This window comes from Gadus chalcogrammus, chromosome 11 (assembly GCF_026213295.1).
Source record: "Gadus chalcogrammus isolate NIFS_2021 chromosome 11, NIFS_Gcha_1.0, whole genome shotgun sequence".
In the NCBI taxonomy this organism is placed as follows: domain Eukaryota; kingdom Metazoa; phylum Chordata; class Actinopteri; order Gadiformes; family Gadidae; genus Gadus; species Gadus chalcogrammus.
This window is the reverse complement of record NC_079422.1, coordinates 17,002,860-17,021,611: the sequence shown is the minus strand read 5'-3', so window position 1 is coordinate 17,021,611 and position 18,752 is coordinate 17,002,860. Positions and strand designations below refer to the sequence as shown.

General features: G+C 45.0%; 1 protein-coding gene across 2 annotated transcripts in view; it reads left to right on the top strand.

Moving 5' to 3' along the window:
* mroh1 (maestro heat-like repeat family member 1) overlaps positions 1–18,752 on the top strand; it is a 37,963-nt gene that overhangs the window by 9,057 nt on the left and 10,154 nt on the right. Inside the window, exons 10-34 of one of the 2 annotated variants that reach the window (XM_056601617.1) lie at positions 133–211; positions 1,174–1,287; positions 1,961–2,034; positions 2,642–2,764; positions 3,664–3,771; positions 4,862–5,006; positions 5,452–5,492; positions 6,052–6,193; positions 7,347–7,399; positions 7,522–7,629; positions 8,093–8,212; positions 8,863–8,985; positions 9,443–9,589; positions 10,149–10,175; positions 11,212–11,334; positions 11,897–11,976; positions 12,700–12,841; positions 13,916–14,011; positions 14,335–14,439; positions 15,295–15,430; positions 16,041–16,153; positions 16,846–16,998; positions 17,313–17,369; positions 17,463–17,560; positions 18,155–18,320. In XM_056601617.1, coding sequence (XP_056457592.1) covers positions 133–211; positions 1,174–1,287; positions 1,961–2,034; positions 2,642–2,764; positions 3,664–3,771; positions 4,862–5,006; positions 5,452–5,492; positions 6,052–6,193; positions 7,347–7,399; positions 7,522–7,629; positions 8,093–8,212; positions 8,863–8,985; positions 9,443–9,589; positions 10,149–10,175; positions 11,212–11,334; positions 11,897–11,976; positions 12,700–12,841; positions 13,916–14,011; positions 14,335–14,439; positions 15,295–15,430; positions 16,041–16,153; positions 16,846–16,998; positions 17,313–17,369; positions 17,463–17,560; positions 18,155–18,320 — 2,673 coding nt within the window. The remainder of the gene's footprint in view (positions 1–132; positions 212–1,173; positions 1,288–1,960; positions 2,035–2,641; positions 2,765–3,663; positions 3,772–4,861; positions 5,007–5,451; positions 5,493–6,051; positions 6,194–7,346; positions 7,400–7,521; positions 7,630–8,092; positions 8,213–8,862; positions 8,986–9,442; positions 9,590–10,148; positions 10,176–11,211; positions 11,335–11,896; positions 11,977–12,699; positions 12,842–13,915; positions 14,012–14,334; positions 14,440–15,294; positions 15,431–16,040; positions 16,154–16,845; positions 16,999–17,312; positions 17,370–17,462; positions 17,561–18,154; positions 18,321–18,752) is intronic. The other variant, XM_056601618.1, reaches the window with a different exon arrangement.

Sequence of the window (18,752 nt, the reverse complement as noted above, 5' to 3'; positions counted from 1 at the left end):
TATACATAAATTAGAATATCAAATCAAGCTCAAAGACTACAAACATATCTACGAAGTTCAGCTGTGTTCGCTTACCAAGCCCTGCTGTACGGGGGCATCAGAAGAGTCATGTGACCTGTGTTCTGCCCCCAGGTGTGCAGTCCTGTGGACTACAGTAACCCCCCCACCGTCAAGAACCACAACGAGGTGCTGCGCTGCTTCAGCCTGCTAGGTACGTGTTTGTGTGTGTGTGTGTGTGTGTGTGTGTGTGTGTGTGGGTGTGGGTGTGGGTGTCGGTGTGTGTGTGTGTGTGTGTGTGTGTGTGTGTAAATATTTTTGTGACTCCATCTGTTGCATCCATCTCTTTCCTCATCTACGTTATGTCCTGTATCTTATTTTTTGATATTTTCTGTCGGTTGTTAGTCAACCGACTCTGCTGAACATGGTTCTTTAGCAACACATCTTCATCAAGTCTATTTCTTCCCCTGAACGTGTGATGGGAATATCATGTGATTTTTTTAATTGACTGGAATGTCACCGTGTAGGAATCCACTCGCTGTGATTAATCGCTGGTCAAGGCAGGGTTAACACAGTTAGGCCCGACTTGGAGCCAGGACCGCCAGACTCCCACAAGATTAGAGGGAAAGAGGAACAGATACTCCTTTGTGGAGCAAAACTACATGCATAGTTATGTTAACATACAATATTTGAGTCTTGTGTTTTATCTATAAAAACCATGATAAAGGGAATGATACAATATTCAACTTCCAGCGAATCTTTCAAATTAATTTGGCCTTCGTTAAACTAAAATCAGGGCAGATTGAAAGACCATTCAATATTAATACTTGCTTCTTAAGCGTCAGATTTTGTTAAAATTTGGCATGAATCTGGAATTTCTTTTCTCTAGATTCCAGATCTAGTTTTTCAGCTAGAACAAAAGTGACACAATAAAGCGAAAGACAAAATCATATCACTCTTCGGACACAGCCATGATGCAAAGCTTTCAAAGAGAATCATGGGAACTATCTTTAAACGGAATAATAATGGTGTTTGAAACCAGATACTAGAAAACACAGTCGTTATTCTTAGGACAATGATGTTGTCACCCTCAAACATCCTCGCACTTTACCTCTATTTGTCGTCTCATCGTTGTGGTTCTCCTCTTCCTCTTGTCCCCTCCCTTGTCTCTTGTAGCCAACGCTTTCCCAGACAAGCTGGTGCTCTCGGTTCTACAGAAGCTGGAGAATAACAACGAGAGGAATAGAATGGGTTCCCTGGCTGTCCTACGACACCTCATCAACTCCAGCAGTGAGCATACTCGCACGCACGCACGCACGCTCGCTCGCACGCTCAACGTACACACACACACAAACACCCACCCACTTTGTTCCATTGAACTATGTTGGACTATGGGTAGGACTACCCTCACTCTAATGAATCACATTTTACCCAGAATACACTGCTCCTTCGCAACAACCCAGTAGTGTGTCACTTGTTAGCTGGAAGCATTCATTTCCAATATCATAGTATTTGGTCATATCTGTGACCATTTGTTAAACTTTTTATTTGATGACCCTAATTTAGAGTGATCCTGGAGCAATGGTAGATCCTGCTTTTAATAAGAGAAAATAGCTCAACAGTGAAACGGTGTTTTACTTTAAGTACTGGTCACATGCTCCAAGACACACACACACACACACGTGCACACACGCACACACGCACACACGCACACACGCACGCTTACTCACATACTGGCTCACACAGATTATCCGTGTTTACTTTTCGACCTTTGCGATTACTGGATATGAAGTTTGCATATCTTTGCCAAAGGCAGAATCTTTGCGAACCCAGCTTTTGACACCTTCGTAACTTTTGTTAGATTTGTTAATAATAATAATCTTACGGTGCACATGAACTCATTGATTAATTATTCTGCACATATGACTTTGTATGCGTGTGTTTGATTGTGTGTGTTTTTCAGCTGCCATGATGGAAACTAAGAAGCTTCTCATCCTGGCCAGCATTAGACAACCAATGGCCGACCACAGCAATAAGGTTCAGTTTAACTTATTAACTAAGCCTATTAAATATGCTAACCATCCATTTTCTCCATTTTAACATAAGATAAGATAAAACAGACATTTTTTAGGAAATTCAGGAGGTTATGCTTATTTTAACAGCAGTAGCAGAAAAGCTAGCGTATACAGGAGAGGTCGTTCCGTGGCCATGTCTCTGTGAGACAGTATTTGATTCCCACTGATAACTGAGGGCCTAGAATGGTTTAATGTGCTTCAGTGCAGGATAAAGAAAAGTGGAGGCGATATGGGTCAATCCAGTGACCTGCTGTGATTTCAGTAGCTGTTATCAGTTATAGCTTACAGCCAAAGTTTGCTCAACACATCAGGGAAATGTGCTCGTAGCTTCTTGGGTCATTCTTGACATCTCGCTGTTTTTTTCTTCCTCATCCTCCTGTTGTTTCCTTTGAAAAGAAGCATACTCATCTGTGTGTGGTCTCTATCTATGTTGGTGTGTGTGTGTGTGTGTGTGTGTGTGTGTGTGTGTGTGTGTGTGTGTGTGTGTGTGTGTGTGTGTGTGTGTGTGTGTGTGTGTGTGTGTGTGTGTGTGTGTGTGTGTGTGTGTGTGTGTGTGGTCGGTCCCCCAGGTGAAGAGGCGAGTGGTGCAGGTCATCAGTGCCATGGCCCACCATGGATACCTGGAGCTGGAGGGCGGAGAGCTTCTGGTGCGCTTCATCGTGCAGCACTGCGCGCTGCCGGACACGTACCAGGTGCCACCCCCCACACACGCACACCACGTCTGTAGGGCGGACGTGTTTGATAACGCTCTGAAACATTGGAGTTGGCTTCTATTACTGCCTACTATTTAACCATTATTGAATAATTGTTTTAGTATATACTACACGTGAACACTCCAAAAATAAACAAGACAACACTTTTTGCCGGGATTTATCCGTTTTTATTAGCGGTTTATTTATGAGACGACCGTCCCCATTAGAAAACGATGTCCCGAGTTTGAGATCTCAATCATGGGATATTGCTCACTATCACGAGATAGTGAACCAATCAAATTGTGCCATCTTAGGAGGTTCACGTGTAGCATATGCTAATATTGTGGAGCGGGAGCACTGAAATCACTCGATCATTTGCAAACGCATACTACTCTGGAACCGTTCTTCTCTGATTTCAAAGCGGCGTTATCAACGTGCGCCCATCAAAATGCCTATGGACGCAATTGGGTAGACCTTTAACCAATCAGAGCACTGAAATGTGTGCCACATCAGTGGCAGCCATCCTGGTTGTTAATTAAAATGTTTCAAGGCTTTGAATCTTCTGTTCAGTCATCGTGTCAGGGCGTGGCCAGATGCATATGCCAGAGCAGTAAAACATGAGCTTGCAGATTTGTCTGCTTCTCAGAATAATGCAGAGCTAGTCCAACTCTGCATCCGCGTCGATGTCACCTTTCATCCGTATAAGAAAGGCTTATCTTGTACTGAAATATATGTAAATAAATTAAATTGAACATATACAAATATAACATAAAACATATGTTTTTCGTGTGTGTGTGTGTGTGTGTGTGTGTGTGTGTGTGTGTGTGTGTGTGTGTGTGTGTGTGTGTGTGTGTGTGTGTGTGTGTGTGTGTGTGTGTGTGTGTGTGTGTGTGTGTTAGCGTGGCCCAAAGCCCACTGATCCAGAAGAGGTGTCTAACGAGGCGTTGAGGAGCATGTGTGACGATACCCTCCACCTGCTGACCACCACGGTCAGCCGACTAGCTGACGTACGTATCCCCCCCCTGGCTCTCTCTCTGTACCCCCACTATACCCCCCACAGCTGCCTCGTCCATAACGGCTACTTAAACAAGTACTATTACTGCGTTTCCCTGAAACTGTTTGCAAAGTGACAGTACAATCAAATTGAGTTGATTTCATCAATGAAAATGTACCCAAAATAAAGGTGCATTTCATTGGGTAGTTAAAGGTTGGGGATGGAAATTCTCTTTTTGGGCCATTTTTGCAAAATTACCCTGAAATCCTTATCATAACCCACTTACAGCCACTGAGTTAGAAGTACTGACATGAAAATTAAACAAGCCAATCATCTGTGGAACAGGCAGGGCTCAAAAACACAGCCAATGATTTCCAGAACTACCGAGTGGCATTGGACAGTAAGTATGTCAATCAAACGGTCGTACTGCACTCCCACTCCCCCCGCGCGTGACCCCTTTGTGCACGTACTCAAAGCTCGTGACCCAGTGCAAGCTTCTGTTTGTTTGTTATCCTGCGGTAGCTACTGGAGCTAGCTAACTAGCTAATCCACATTTTGACCTAGCACTAGAAGACAACCCTAATCTCCAACCTACGCTAGCCTGCCTCGCTCTCGCGCATCTGTGTTCACGCTCGTGCATGATTGCGCGTCCATGTACTTGGAATGGGTGGAGTCAGAGTCGGCGTTGAAGGAGAGGGGGTAGGACCATTTGAGTTGTGTATTTTCAAAATCTGCTGGCGTTTCGCAAATCCCATACCCATTAAAGTTAACTAAAATGCAACACCTTCAAACATTGTACATTGTATTGCTAACCCTAACGCTGCTCAGCAGAATCCATCCAAATCGGTCCTACTTTTCCCTTTTTAAGATGTTTTAAGAAACAGCAGCACAGTCAAAACACTACCAAAATATGTCACATTGCTTGGTTTAGTTCGGACATCTTCATATCCTTATTTGCAAATAAGGATATGAAGATGGTGGTGAGGAGTTCTACGACCCGATGCTTGGATGTCACGGGAGATGAATGGGTTCTGTAGGACGGCACTTGTCAGGAAGTCAGGTTTAACCTGTAGTGTTTCACATGGGGTTTCTTCTGTCCGCAGGTGCTGTGGCCCATGCTGCTGTACTACCTGACCCCGCCTCAGTTCAGCAACGCAACCACCCCTCTGTGTCGGAGTCTGATCGTACTGGGCAGCAAGAAGCGGAGCAACAAGGAGGCCACCTTCAACATAGACTTCACACAGCAAGGTGCTCCTAGTACAGGACCGATAAAAATACATTGGGGATGTCAGAAATATTTTCAATATTTCGTACACAGTGAATTGCTTTTGTTAATGTTCTAGGGATTGTATATATATATATATTACATATATATTGTAAGTATCACCACTAATTTATGGTCGGATTAGCTATTGAAGGCCTTGATCCATCCAGCCGTTGTACTTTCACTTTAGATTGATGGCTGTATTATATAATCTAGGGAGAGGTGTTATTCTCTTAGTACTGAGATCAGTGTAGCATTTACAGTATTTAACCATTAGATGGTGCCAGTCCCTTTTTAAATCATTAGTTCACACACATCGAGTATGTATCACAAAAATCAGAATATGCCAAAGACACCATTGTTGTTCTAAATTTAAGCTACATATTTCTGTATTGAAGGTGAATATCTGTCGTCCTTTTTGTCCCCCAGCTAACTTACCATCGCCGCAGACTCTGATGATCAGGCTGTGGGTGAGTCCAGACTATACTGCTGTTGAATACCAGTTCAGACCCATACTGGTGGCATCCTACACCCTAGCGTAGGATGTCATGTGCATCTTTTGGTAACCTTTTAAATGAAGGTGAACTGAGGGTTTGACGCACTGGTGGGTCCATTGTAGGCATTGGCAAGTTGGCATGAGCTTTTTGAGCAATTGAGACCTCTAAAACTTTTCATTTTGCCATGAATCTTTAGTCCAACAACGTACAGCCTCTTTAGAAATAAACTCCCAAGACATGAGCCAATAATGAACCAGACACTGTTCTGCATGACTTTGAAGCAGTTCAGTGTCTGGTCTGCCTCCAAAGGCAATTTAACTTTGATGCACACCAGACACTGTTCTGCATAAAAGGTAAAACACCCCTCGGGACTCATTTGAGGAAAAATTGTGTGTGTGTGTGTGTGTGTGTGTGTGTGTGTGTGTGTGTGTGTGTGTGTGTGTGTGTGTGTGTGTGTGTGTGTGTGTGTGTGTGTGTGTGTGTGTGTGTGTGTGTGTGTGTGTGTGTGTGTGTGCACGTGCTCCCGCTCCAGGTGAATGCGGCGTTCCCGTTCGGCAGCCGGGGCCACGGCGCTCCGTCTCTCTCCCTGCTCAACGTCCTCAGCCTCAACATCCACCCCGACCTGGACGTGCTGTGGGAGAAGGAGATCCCCCCGCTGGTGGCTCTCCTGGAGGGTGAGGACGCCTGGGCATCAGCCAGACACCTAGAGAGGGTGACTGGGTTATAGCATCAGCCAGACACCTAGAGAGGGTGACTGGGTTATAGCATCAGCCTGACACCTAGAGAGGATGACTGGGCTATAGCATCAGCCTGACACCTAGAGAGGATGACTGGGTTATAGCATCAGCCTGACACCTGGAGAGGGTGACTGGGCTATAGCATCAGCCTGACACCTGGAGAGGGTGACTGGGTTATAGCATCAGCCTGACACCTAGAGAGGATGACTGGGCTATAGCATCAGCCTGACACCTAGAGAGGATGACTGGGTTATAGCATCAGCCTGACACCTGGAGAGGGTGACTGGGCTATAGCATCAGCCTGACACCTGGAGAGGGTGACTGGGTTATAGCATCAAGGTCTGATTATGGTCCCACGTTCCCACAACGCAATGACCACGCAGACACACAGAGACTTTATGGTTCTGCGTCGGGTTTTAGTAAGCCGACCAATCACAGCCCTTGCTGCTGCGCAGCCTCGACGGAAGGTGAACATTTTTGGGAGGCGCACGTCAGGCTCTTGCGACGGCAGCAAGGAGGGTCCGCACCGCAAGGACGTAAGGGGTCCGTAACCCCTTTGCGTTGCCGGAACGTGGGACCGTAATCAGCCCTTTAGTATGGAGTCCAGAGAGGATGATGTGTTAAACGGGGCAGCAGTAGCTCAGGAGGTAGAGCGGGTTGGCTGGTAACCGCAAGGTTGCTAGTTCGATCCCCGGCATCTCCGGGGATTGAATGTGAATGTGAAAGTGTGCATGAATGGGTGAATTTCAGGCAATATTGTTAAGCGCTTTGGATAATATACTGTATAAATGCAGTCCATTTACCATGTTCACATTAGAACATTTCTTTATTGTGGAGGTTGTGCCATTCTTTTTCCATTTATTATTGGAAACATTAGTTAATGCAGTATTAAGCTTTAACTGTTGTTTCTAGTCATCATTTAGTAATGTTGTTCATGACTTCTAATGGTGTTCATGTTGATTAAGGTTTTTGTTTTTACTTTATTTAATGGGGTTCACTAACCCTAAACCCAACCCCGATGCCAATGCTGTATAATATGGCTTTCTACTTCATTCACTATGACTGCATCTCTTGCGCTTTTTCACCCTAGAATCAACTGTGGATAGCCTGGAACAGAAACCATTTGAAGACAAACTGCTCAAGGTAGGGTTTTCAGTGTTCATCTAACATTCATTAGGCTGCAATTTGGAAACGAATGAATCGCCTCACTTGTTCATGTTTAAACGGTTGTTGGATGTCACCCCTCTTGATATGTTTGGCTCCAGCTGCTGTCTAAAACCCTGGTGACGATAGACGACAGCAAGTGGGTGTGTCAGCTGGTTGCCGAGGCAACGCGCTACCTCTCCACCTATAACAATGCTTTAGAGGAGAAGGTACGTCAGTGGATTCACATTGTCGACCCCGCCCATGCCAACCATACCCTAACCTTAGCATCTCTTATTTATTTAGTAACATCCTTTTATCTGGGGGATATAACCCATTATACACATCTATGAATGAAAAGAAACAGATCACTTTAGCGCGAAACAATTTTCATGATTATTATTATTTTTATTTGGAGTCACATTTATATACACAGCTTACAATGATCATTGATGCAATCTTTAAGGCGCTCCATCCTTTTTTTTTTTTTTTTATATAGAGAAAATAGAACAGACAGAATAATTTCGGTTTCAAATTAAAGACGCAGCAGGGATTATACACAAACGAAATCATCGTCATTGTTGCACATATGTCACAAACATCCTCACGTCATGTAATGTCATGCAATGTAAACAAGGCCAAGTGTCAGTGGAGAAACAAGGCCTAAACATTATCTTTCCTGTCGTCTCCCAGAGCTTCCTCTACCGCTGTGTCGGAGTCATGCTGCAGGAGTGCCACAACAAGGAGGTGGTGAAGAAACAGCTGCAGGAGATCCTCCTGACCGCCCGGCACAGCGACGCCATCGAGAGAGAGGTCCAACCAATACCACTGACCGTTAGGACTGACCTATACGGGACTGGCTGTATACCACTGACCTATACGACTGGTTGTAGTTCACTGACCTATATGACTGGTTGTAGTTCACTGACCTATATGACTGATTGTAGTACACTGACCTATACGACTGACCTATACAAGACTGGTTGATTATCACTGACCTATATGACTGACCGACACGTGACTAGTTGAACATCACTGACCTATAAGACTGACCAACACGTGACTAGTTGAACATCACTGACCTATAAGACTGACAGATACGTGACTAGTTGAACATCACTGACCTATAAGACTGACCGACACGTGACTAGTTGTACATCACTGACCTATAAGACTGACCGATACGTGACTAGTTGAACATCACTGACCTATAAGACTGACCGATACGTGACCCTTTGTCTCTTACGGCCAAAGCACGCTGCAATTATTATTTTTTAAGTTATCTCAGTCAAACAGAAATGACAAATAAAATGAGCAAAACAAATAAAATAAATATAAATAAAAAACAAAAAAACTGCTGCAATTTGATGTGGTGGGAGGAAACACCAAACGTTTGAAAACAGCAGTAGATGGGAGAACCTCTAATCCTAAGGTTGGTTTATTATTTGTTCTGGGTGTGGCAGGGCGTGGCCTTGAGCGTGGGCCTGTGTGCCCACAGCCACCTGGAGGGCACGCTGGCCAAGCTGGAGGAGTTTGGCAAGTCGGACGCCTTCAAGAAGTCCCCCAGCATCTTCAACCTGCTCAAGGTAAGACACGGCATCCCTCGGTGAATCCCTGCTCACCTGTGTGTGACTGAAGCCCTTATACACTGCACACTTCCTTTGTATTTCTTTTGCAGTAAAGTGTGAGCATATGAACACATACATAGACATGTATATAGACATATATTCAGACGAAAGTGTGCGTGTAAAATACATTTTACATCTATCTTGTGCAGATGAATTAAACATTGTCCACATCTGTCAAATCTGAATAACCCAAATAAATACCCAATTTCAATCCATGAACACAATATTGGTCTTAAGTGAAACAACATCACCAAGAGCTTGCCTGCTGGCATCCTCAACGTTTCCTCTCTCTCTCTCTCTCTCTCTCTCTCTCTCTCTCTCTCTCTCTCTCTCTCTCTCTCTCTCTCTCGCCTCGCCTCGCCTCGCCTCGCCTCGCCTCGCCTCCCTCCTCATTTCTCTCCCTCCTCTCCCCCAGGACCGTAGTGACCTGGAGGCAGACAAGGTGAAGAGCACCCTGATCCTGTGCTACGGCCAGGTGGCCCTCAACGCACCGCCAGAGCAGATCCTCAAGCGCATCGACCACGACATCCTGCGCCTCATCAGCAAGCACTTCAACACCAAGGTAATGTCGCCGCAGGTCAAAGGTCAACTGGCTTCACTGGGCGGAGTCGCTCTGTAACACTACTCTGCTGGTTTGGTTCCAAAAAAGTGAATGCCTCCATGGGACCTCACAAAAAAAACAAACTCAAGTACTTTTTTATTCAATTTCATTCAATATTCGACCCACTGTCAAATGTTGTGATTTCACTCAATTTCTATTCAACAATTTACAACGTAATTAATGGCTGTGAAATCAAGCAAATGTTTAATGCTTACTGGGCTGAGTGGTTATTGTAGATATTCCTCAAGTTATATTAACTTAACTAATGGCCCGTTCAAATATAACAGAAAGACCCATGTCTCATAATTGTTCAATTTCATTGATCTATTTATATTCATATTAATTATAAATATAAAAAGCAACCTCAAATCTACAACTGAACAAGAAGGAATTGATAATACAGCTCAGTGATTGAGCCATCTCTTAATTCAGACCATGCTCCTTCTTTGTGGAAGACTACTTGGGGACTGAATGAGCTCACCACATGATGTAAAATGACCATGATATTACCTCCACACAGGTTCTTGGGATTAAAGTAGAGAACAAGGTATTGTTACCAGAGGGAACCCACTGACCTCTCTCTTTCGTCTCCCTCACTCGTGTGGAATATTTGTCTTTCTCAGAGTTAATTGCCTGTGTTATTTCCCTTGCTTCTTCACCGTTTCTCTCTTATTCGCTGTCTGGCTCTATTCTCATCAATTTGAATGTCGTTTACCCCATATTTCAAAATTAAACTCTGGAGATTGGCCCCGCTTAAACGTATTATAAAAGTCTTCCTACTGGGGAAGATTATGGCTACAATTAAATTACCCAACTTTCTCCTCACTTTAATATCTCTAACTGCAGCACCCTTGGGCAAATTTCGTTATTTTCTTGCTTTGGTGGCGCATATTTAAAGCATTTTCCCGTATTTCAGCAGCTTTCTACAGACTCCCATTCACAACTTGTGTTTCTGATCAGTCTGGTTTAACAAATATTTTTTTCATTTTGACCCACTAATGTTAACCTGGGAGGCTGTTTCTGTCTGAGATTGCAATGATAATCAAAAGTGGATGTCAACATTGATGTGAATGATGATAATCAACAGGATTGTTCTAAGCCGACTGGCCTGGGTGTGACTTGCTGTGACTGAATCCTAACCGCCTGTAGTCTAGAAGTCTGACCGTGCCCGACTCTCTGTCCCGCCTCTTTCATGACAGCCGGGAGGTGTGTTTCAACTTTGACCTGAGCTGCTTTCCACACTTCACAACTCTTGATTTGAGCCTCTTCCTCCATCCCTAGGAATGGACAATCAATCGACATACTGGCTGACCGATAGATTTGTTTTGATTGATTTTCTGTCTTGTATTGTTGTGGTTTTGATGCATTGATGATGTCGCTTCATAGTTCTGCACACTAGAATGGGGCTGTAGTGTGCTTGGTTGGACGCACTGGTTAGACTTCTATGCATCACTAAAAAACAAAAAATCAGTTTTCTCTGCTTTTATTAACCCTATCTTAAAATGAAACAAGTTGCTCGTTCATTCTTTTTTTGGTTTGTGTGCGTGTGTGTGTGTGTGTGGATGTGTGTGTTTTTAATTCAGGACCTGACCATGAAGCTCAGTTTGATCCAGAGTGTTGGACTGATAGCCAGAGCCATCAGTGAGTGTGTGAAGAGGCAAGGCTACGTCTTCACCCGCAAACACGACCTTATTTCTGTCATGATGGTTAGTAAAAACAAAAAGATAATTTCTCCCTTCCTCTTCTATTTCCCTCAAAACCACCACATCGGTTTCACTTGATGTTTCTTATTTCCTGAATTTTGTAGCAATGTATTACAAGTTATAACAAGGCATAAAAAGGCATTCCGTTTTGATCTGAAACCACAACCACAGGACCGGGCCAGAGTTGTTGCCATCCTTGTTGTTTGATTTTACCACTTGGTTACTCTTAAAAGTTGGTCTCCATTGAATTGAAACGTATGCCTTTTAAGGTTGATCTGTACAGCTCTGCTAAACTGAATTCAGCAAAACTGAGAAGGCACAAAATAGTATACCTTATTGACCAGATGTCTGGTCACTACGGTATACTATTTTGTGCCTTCTCAGTTTTGTATTGTCTGTATTGCTAAACTGACGTTGAATTTACAACGTTCAACGTTCCATGTGTAGCAGGTCCAATTGGCCGCCTCCTACTGCTGAGTCGTGCCATGCATGGGACTGGTGAGGCTGTAGGACATGTGACAACAGGACTGACTCCTACCTGTGTCTGTACTCTGTCTGTGATCAGGACTTTATCAAGGCAGAGCCAGCCGACGCCATGAAGACGCCAGTACGCCATCTAGTGATGTCCACCTGCGCCAACCTCATGTATCCTTGGCCATCAGACCCTAAGATTGTTTGTTTTTAAGTGTGGGCTAAGTTGTTCTAACCTCCCATAAAGAAAAGCCTAAAACCAGTAGGACACCCATCAAGGGTTCGGCTTAGCTCAGGAGGTAGAGCGGGTGGACTTGTAAGTGGAAGGTTACTAGCCTGATCCCCGGCGCCTCCTAGCTGAGTGTCGAGATGTCCCTGAGCAAGACGCTTCACCCCACTGCTCCTGACAAGCTGGCTGTCAGTCATGATCTGACATATACCTTGATACCTTGATACCATACATATACGGAATAGGGAGTCACGATGATGCAATGTTGTTTCCGGTGTTAACTATATATAAGAACTTAAGGATAAAATCACGGTATCGTGTACTGCTGGTAACGCCGGAAGCGGTCCAATCTTGACGAGTCATGGCTAAATTCACGCCATGTACTTCAATCAGGGCCGGCGCTCGGCATAGGCGACCTAGGCGACTGCCTAGGGCGGCAAATGCGTTGGGGGCACCCTCGGGTGGCGCCCTCAATTAGTAAATTAAAATATACGAAACTAACGGAGAAGGGAGGGGGCGCGGGAGCAATCGCCAGGGCGCCCCGAAACCGTCACCGTAGTACGCAGGTCAATGCAACAACCCCCCCCCCCCCCCCCCCCCCCAAAAGAGCAGGATTAGCTCTAGAATTCCTCTGCCGCATTGAGCCCCTTGACACCACCCCGCTCCAGACCCCTGGACCCCCCGCTGAGTGAGACCGAGGGCTTTGACCTGCTGAAGGTGTGTGTGGGCAGCGCCTTCGCCCTGCCCCCCGTCACACACACCCCCGAGAAGACCAAGGACGAGGAGGTCATGGAACCCAAGCAGAGAGAGGTGAGAGGGCGTGGGGGGGTCTGTCTTACCTTTATGAACTCTGAACTTGTTAACTACTTAATGATCCATCCACCGAGCTTCACCTTAAACATGGCATCCTCTATTGGTGTTTACTGGCTTTATGAATGAAATAGTGACATGGGATTGTCCTCTCTGAGCTGTAGACCCTGGTTTGGTTTAAAAGTCGAGTGCCATATTTTTGTTGTCCTCCTAGACAGATCTTAACATCGTTATTTGACCAGAGTTGAGTTATGATGAACCTTGACACCCCGTAGTACTTGGAGATGCATCAAATTGACATTGCCATTATAATTATCGAACCAATATATTGTAACTCGCTGGGATGAGGATCAGCACCGCTAAATCTGAGGCCATGACTCTTAGCAGGAAACCGGTGGATTGCTTACTCCGGGTAGGAAATGAGTCCTTAGCCCAAGTGAAGGAGTTCAAGTACCTCGGGGTCTTGTTCGCGAGTGAGGGTACTATGGAGCGTGAGATTGGTCGGAGAATCGGAGCAGCGGGGGCGGTATTGCGTTCGCTTTACCGCACCGTTGTTACGAAAAGAGAGCTGAGCCGCAAGGCAAAGCTCTCGATCTACCGGTCGATCTTCGTTCCTATCCTCACCTATGGTCATGAGGGTTGGGTGATGACCGAAAGACGAGATCGCGGGTACAAGCGGCCGAGATGAGTTTTCTCAGAAGGGTGGTTGGCGTCTCCCTTAGGGATAGGGTGAGAAGCTCAGCCATCCGTGAGGAACTCGGATTAGAGCCGCTGCTCCTTTACTAAGAAAGGAGTCAGCTGAGGTGGTTCGGGCATCTGGCAAGGATGCCCACTGGGCGCCTCCCTTGGGAGGTGTTTCAGGCACGTCCAGTGGGGAGGAGACCTCGGGGAAGACCCAGGACTAGGTGGAGAGATTATATCTCAACACTGGCCTGGGAACGCCTCGGGATCCCCCCGTCAGAGCTGGTCAATGTGGCCCGGGAAAGGGAAGTCTGGGGCCCCCTGCTTGAGCTGCTCCCCCCGTGACCCGACCCCGGATAAGCGGATGATGATGAGCTTGTGATTTCTGTTCAGGCGTTATACAGGGACACCATGGCCAGCCTGCAGGAGCTGCTAAAGAGTGTCTTGGTGAAAGAGCCCTCACCTGACAACCTGCAGAGTGTCTTCAAGGTGGGGCGGGTTTTTGAGTGCCAGTGAGATGTATTTAGATATAGTGGCAAATTTTTGTGTGCTGTTATCTTTTGTGTGGTATATATAGGTGAATACACCATTAATTAGCTTCCACTCAGATAATATTGAGGTTTTTGGCTTAACTTGTGAACAAATGTTAACCTTTTTTTTTTTTTAATCAACCTGTCAATAAAAGTATTGCGAAGCAAAGAATCATGATATTCAAATGAATCCTATAACCTTCCCTGAAGGGAAAAAGAAGGTGTGAAATGATTGCCTGCAGTTTTTTATTTACTGTTCATGATTATTATTGTCTTTGGCAGCACATTGAGTCCTGGCTGAGCTCAGCCCAAGACCACGAGAGAGAGAGAGCTGTCTGCACCACCGCGCACATACTGGACTTCTACCTTGAGAAACTCACTGTGAAGGTGAGCACACACACAAGCATGCATTAGTATTTACAATATCGCTGTATCACAATCCCTATTTTGTTACGCCTAGTTCAGTGGGTTGAGCTTGAAACAACAAGCAACCGCCATTCATTTGATCAGAGTGTTTGAAATCAATACTGTATTTCGTTGCTCCGGTTAATAATTTCATTAATATACTATGTCCCTAGCATTCAGTAACTGACCTTTCATATCACGTGCCTTCATTTCATAATAGTTACCGACAACATATCGCTTATTAGTATATGCTACACGTGAACCTCCTAAGATGCCGCAATTTATTGGTTCGCTATCTCGGGTTATTGGGCAATATCCCATGATTGAGATCTCAAATTCGGGACATTTTTTTCATCGCAAAATGTCCCGCTTTGTTCGCTAATCAAAACAAATAAACCGCTAATAAAAGCAATCATGTCGGAAGGAGGAGACGACAGCGCTCAAGACATCCATCAGCCTTCTAATAGGGTTGTTCATTTCTGGCAAAAATACTATTCAATATTCGCTGAGGAGTATTCGAATAATATTTGAAAATATTTGTTAATCATATCCTACAATACAGTGGATTATCCTAATAATCCACTGCTGTTTTGAGCTGCCTCCATCAGGCAGAAGATACAGAGTGCCTCTGGCCAAAAAAATCTCTCTATACAAAATCCTTCATACCCAAGGCAATTCACACACACACATCTTGCATCTGACACAAGCACCAGATACACACAACCAGGGCGAACAGACTGCCTTCAATCAAAGACAAATTTCTCATATGGACAAATAAAGCTTTTGAACTTTGAATTTGAATAACGAACACTCCTTTTGCGTGCGGTCCGATGTCAGAACATGGTGTCCTTCCACAACCTGGGGGCCCTGCTGGGCAGGCTGGCCCCCCGCTGTTCGGACCCCCACCCCGCCGTGCGCCTCGCCGCCATCAGCGCCGTGCACACGATGCTCAACATACAGCTGCGCTACGAAGGTACGCCCACTTCCTGTCCGCCTCGCGGCCCTCCCGCCGTCGTGAGAACGGATTCTGTGGCCGCCGTGCTAGTGTAGAGTCGTCAACTGTGTGACGTTATGAAAGTGGTTGAATTCCCTGTAACTTTATTGTATTTATAATTATATTTATATTTTATTTATTTATATAGCACTATGATAACCCGTAATAACCTACTTTCCTGTATAATTCAGAGCGCTTGAAATCCAATTTTCTTCTCTTTTTTAATGCTGCTAAACTCGTATTCACCAGTGGTTTCATTGTTTTCGCCTTCTTCTATCTTCTTTCTCAGTTGATTTGGCAAAATGTGTCGTAAAAATAGAAATTAATACATTTTCTACAAAGTAATTACTTCTTTTGTTGGAAATTGTTGTAATTTACATTTTAGACCACGGACATTGAAACCGTAGTCTACATTATGTTTTGACTGTTTGTTTGAGTTAAGAGTTACAGCAGCAGTAGAGTTAATCCAGTGGAGTTACTCACCTCCTCTGTCATGGGTTTAACCCAGTCGATGTAGACAAGGTTATGCATGAAGCCTCAACCCACACCGTACATGTTTTAAGTGGTTCACTTGGTTTCCTCCACCCAGGCTTTGCCCACGACTACCGGGACGAGTCAGTAGAGAGTCTGCTGCTTATGAGATGTGTTCTGGAGAACCCGGACAACGCTGTCCTATACAAGACCTGCTCTGAGCTCACCAAGGTCAGACCCAGTGCCCCTAGTTATTATTGGTGTTTACCTTTTTTATATATGCTTAATTAACACCCTTTTTTTATTAGTGTGTACCCTTTCTATATGCTTTGTTAGCTAACATATTGTTAATGTATGGATTTTTGACAAGAGTGCAGGAGTTTATTTGCAACTTTAGATATTTACAATTTAACATTTGGAGGGAGAAAAAGGATTCAGTAAAATACAAAACTGTTTGTATGTTTGACCTCAATCAAAGTTTAACATAAAACTGGAAAGACTAAAGTTTATTAAGTCTTTTTGAACAAAAGGAATACAGGGGAAGAATTTGAATTTCTGTGTAGAAATCCAGAAACCCTCACTTTCTCACGTTCTGACTCTCATTGCGGCCAATCACATCACAGGACTCCTATTGCCCAAAAGTAACTCCATGACCAACGGTTCACCACAGTGAAGACTGCCCATGTTTTTGCTGAGACTTATCAGCCAGTCCGTCCATGACCGTGAACACTCAACTTGTGACGCCATCATAAAACTAAAACAAACTCAATCCAAATTAAAAAGTTAAACATAAACGAGGGAGAGACAAATCAGCAGGTACATATGTTTGTTTCGAAGAGGAGACTGAGGATAAGCTAGATTGTGCTTGTTGTGGTTTACATGTGTTTGACGGCCTCCGGCTGTGTTTTGGGGGGGGGGGGCAGGTGATAAGCAAGCGGCTCCCCCAGCAGCAGCTGTCCACGCTGGTGTTCATGCTGTTCGAGGGCCTGGTTGACAGCCAGACCAACTGCTGCAGGGCCTCTTCCGTCATACTCAACACGCTGCTGAAGAACAGGGGGGCCGGCCTACAGGACCTGGTACGACTCGCACAAGCACAGACATTATCGCAAACGTACACGCGCACGCACGCGCGCATGCATTCATTCATTCATTCACATTCAGGCTCACTTTTGGGATGATCAGCCAATCTATGTCCTGGCCCTGTGGCCCAAGTCCTGTTAGCTCGAATTAATGTGTAAAGAAATACCACCTGTTTTATGGACTGTGTGTGTGTGTGTGTGTGTGTGTGTGTGTGTGTGTGTGTGTGTGTGTGTGTGTGTGTGTGTGTGTGTGTGTGTGTGTGTGTGTGTGTGTGTGTGTGTGTGTGTGTGTGTGTGTGTGTGTGTACCAGGTACCAGAGATGCTGGAGGTGCTCCACCTACGACTGCAGAGCATCACAGAGGAGCAGGTGAGCACAGACCAGCGTTCAAATGATCAGTGAGTTGTTAGTTGTTGATGAATGGCTTTTGACTGATGTTCGAACGGACCAATCCCCCCCCAGGTGAGAGTGGCGGTGGGACAGACCGTTCTGATCCTGGCCACTCAGCATCTACAGGCGGTCTTCAACACCCTGGTCATCCAGCCGCTTCCTTTCGACAGGTAACAACATTTATGCAACCTTACTTCTATATCGGTGCAGTACGTTTAGGATTCAGGTAGCTTCTGTAGAGGGAACTATTCATATGGTTCCACCTCCTCTTATTTATTTTTTGTTAAACCAAATTGTTATTCTATGTATTGCAACATTCAGTTTTCTCACAGATCAGACTGAAGGTCACTTTAGGAAAACCTCAAACGCTGCTGGTTAGAAACACACACTGTGAACCAACTAAGACATTGGTTGGATCGAGTGTCTTTATCCTCAACGCTGACGGTTTCATAAGGTTCACTTTCACAATGCCATTAAACAACCAATGGGCAAAGAAAGATGTAATCGTTTATGAGTGAAAGTGGTGAGTTCGAGCGTGTTTGTTAGACACGTCGCAACACTGCTTCCATTGACATCGTCATGACCGCAGTGTCTCAAAAGCCGACCGAATACTCAGTAAACAGGACGCTTACTAAGCAGGATGCTCCATGGCTGCGGTGGATCTAAGGAGGAGCCATGACGAAATACAATTGGACATTTTTCTGTGAGGAATGACTCTGTTCTCATGTCTTCCTGTCTTCCTTTCCTCCTGTCTTCCTGTCCAGCTGGAACAGCGAGATGTGGATGGCGCTGGGATCGGACCCCATCATCGCCGGGCAGATCATGGAGATGGCCATGGAGAAGCTGGTTGTCATGGCGCCCTACATCGACCGGAAGGATCCCATGACGAGAGGAGGCCTCGCCAAGGTGGCCACCGGCCAGCCCTTAGCTGTAAGTCCCTCCCCTCACCTTTTTTTTAATCATCATCCAACCTCAATCGTTGGTTGTTTTCTGCTGTGATGATTCTGTTGTTTCTCTAAAGATAACTTGGTAGACACCGCCGCTGTCTCCTCCCATAATCATGCGCCGTTCAACCAAATGCTTTGCCGTCAAGAAGTGTCTTAATAGATATTATCTCTCATCACATATATACAACAAAACATCCATTGAATATACCTGTGACTATAAAGTGGCTAGGATATCTCAAATCAAATGGAGCATAATGTTAGCCTCATAGCATAATTGCCTAAGTCATCTTTTTGCCAAATTGTGATCTCTAACCTAAGTCCAGTTGTCTAATGCTGCTGATTCTCTGTGCCTTGTTGGCTATACCCTAACCCAAACAGAGTGCTTTTTAATTCCATTATCACTATCTATCTATTT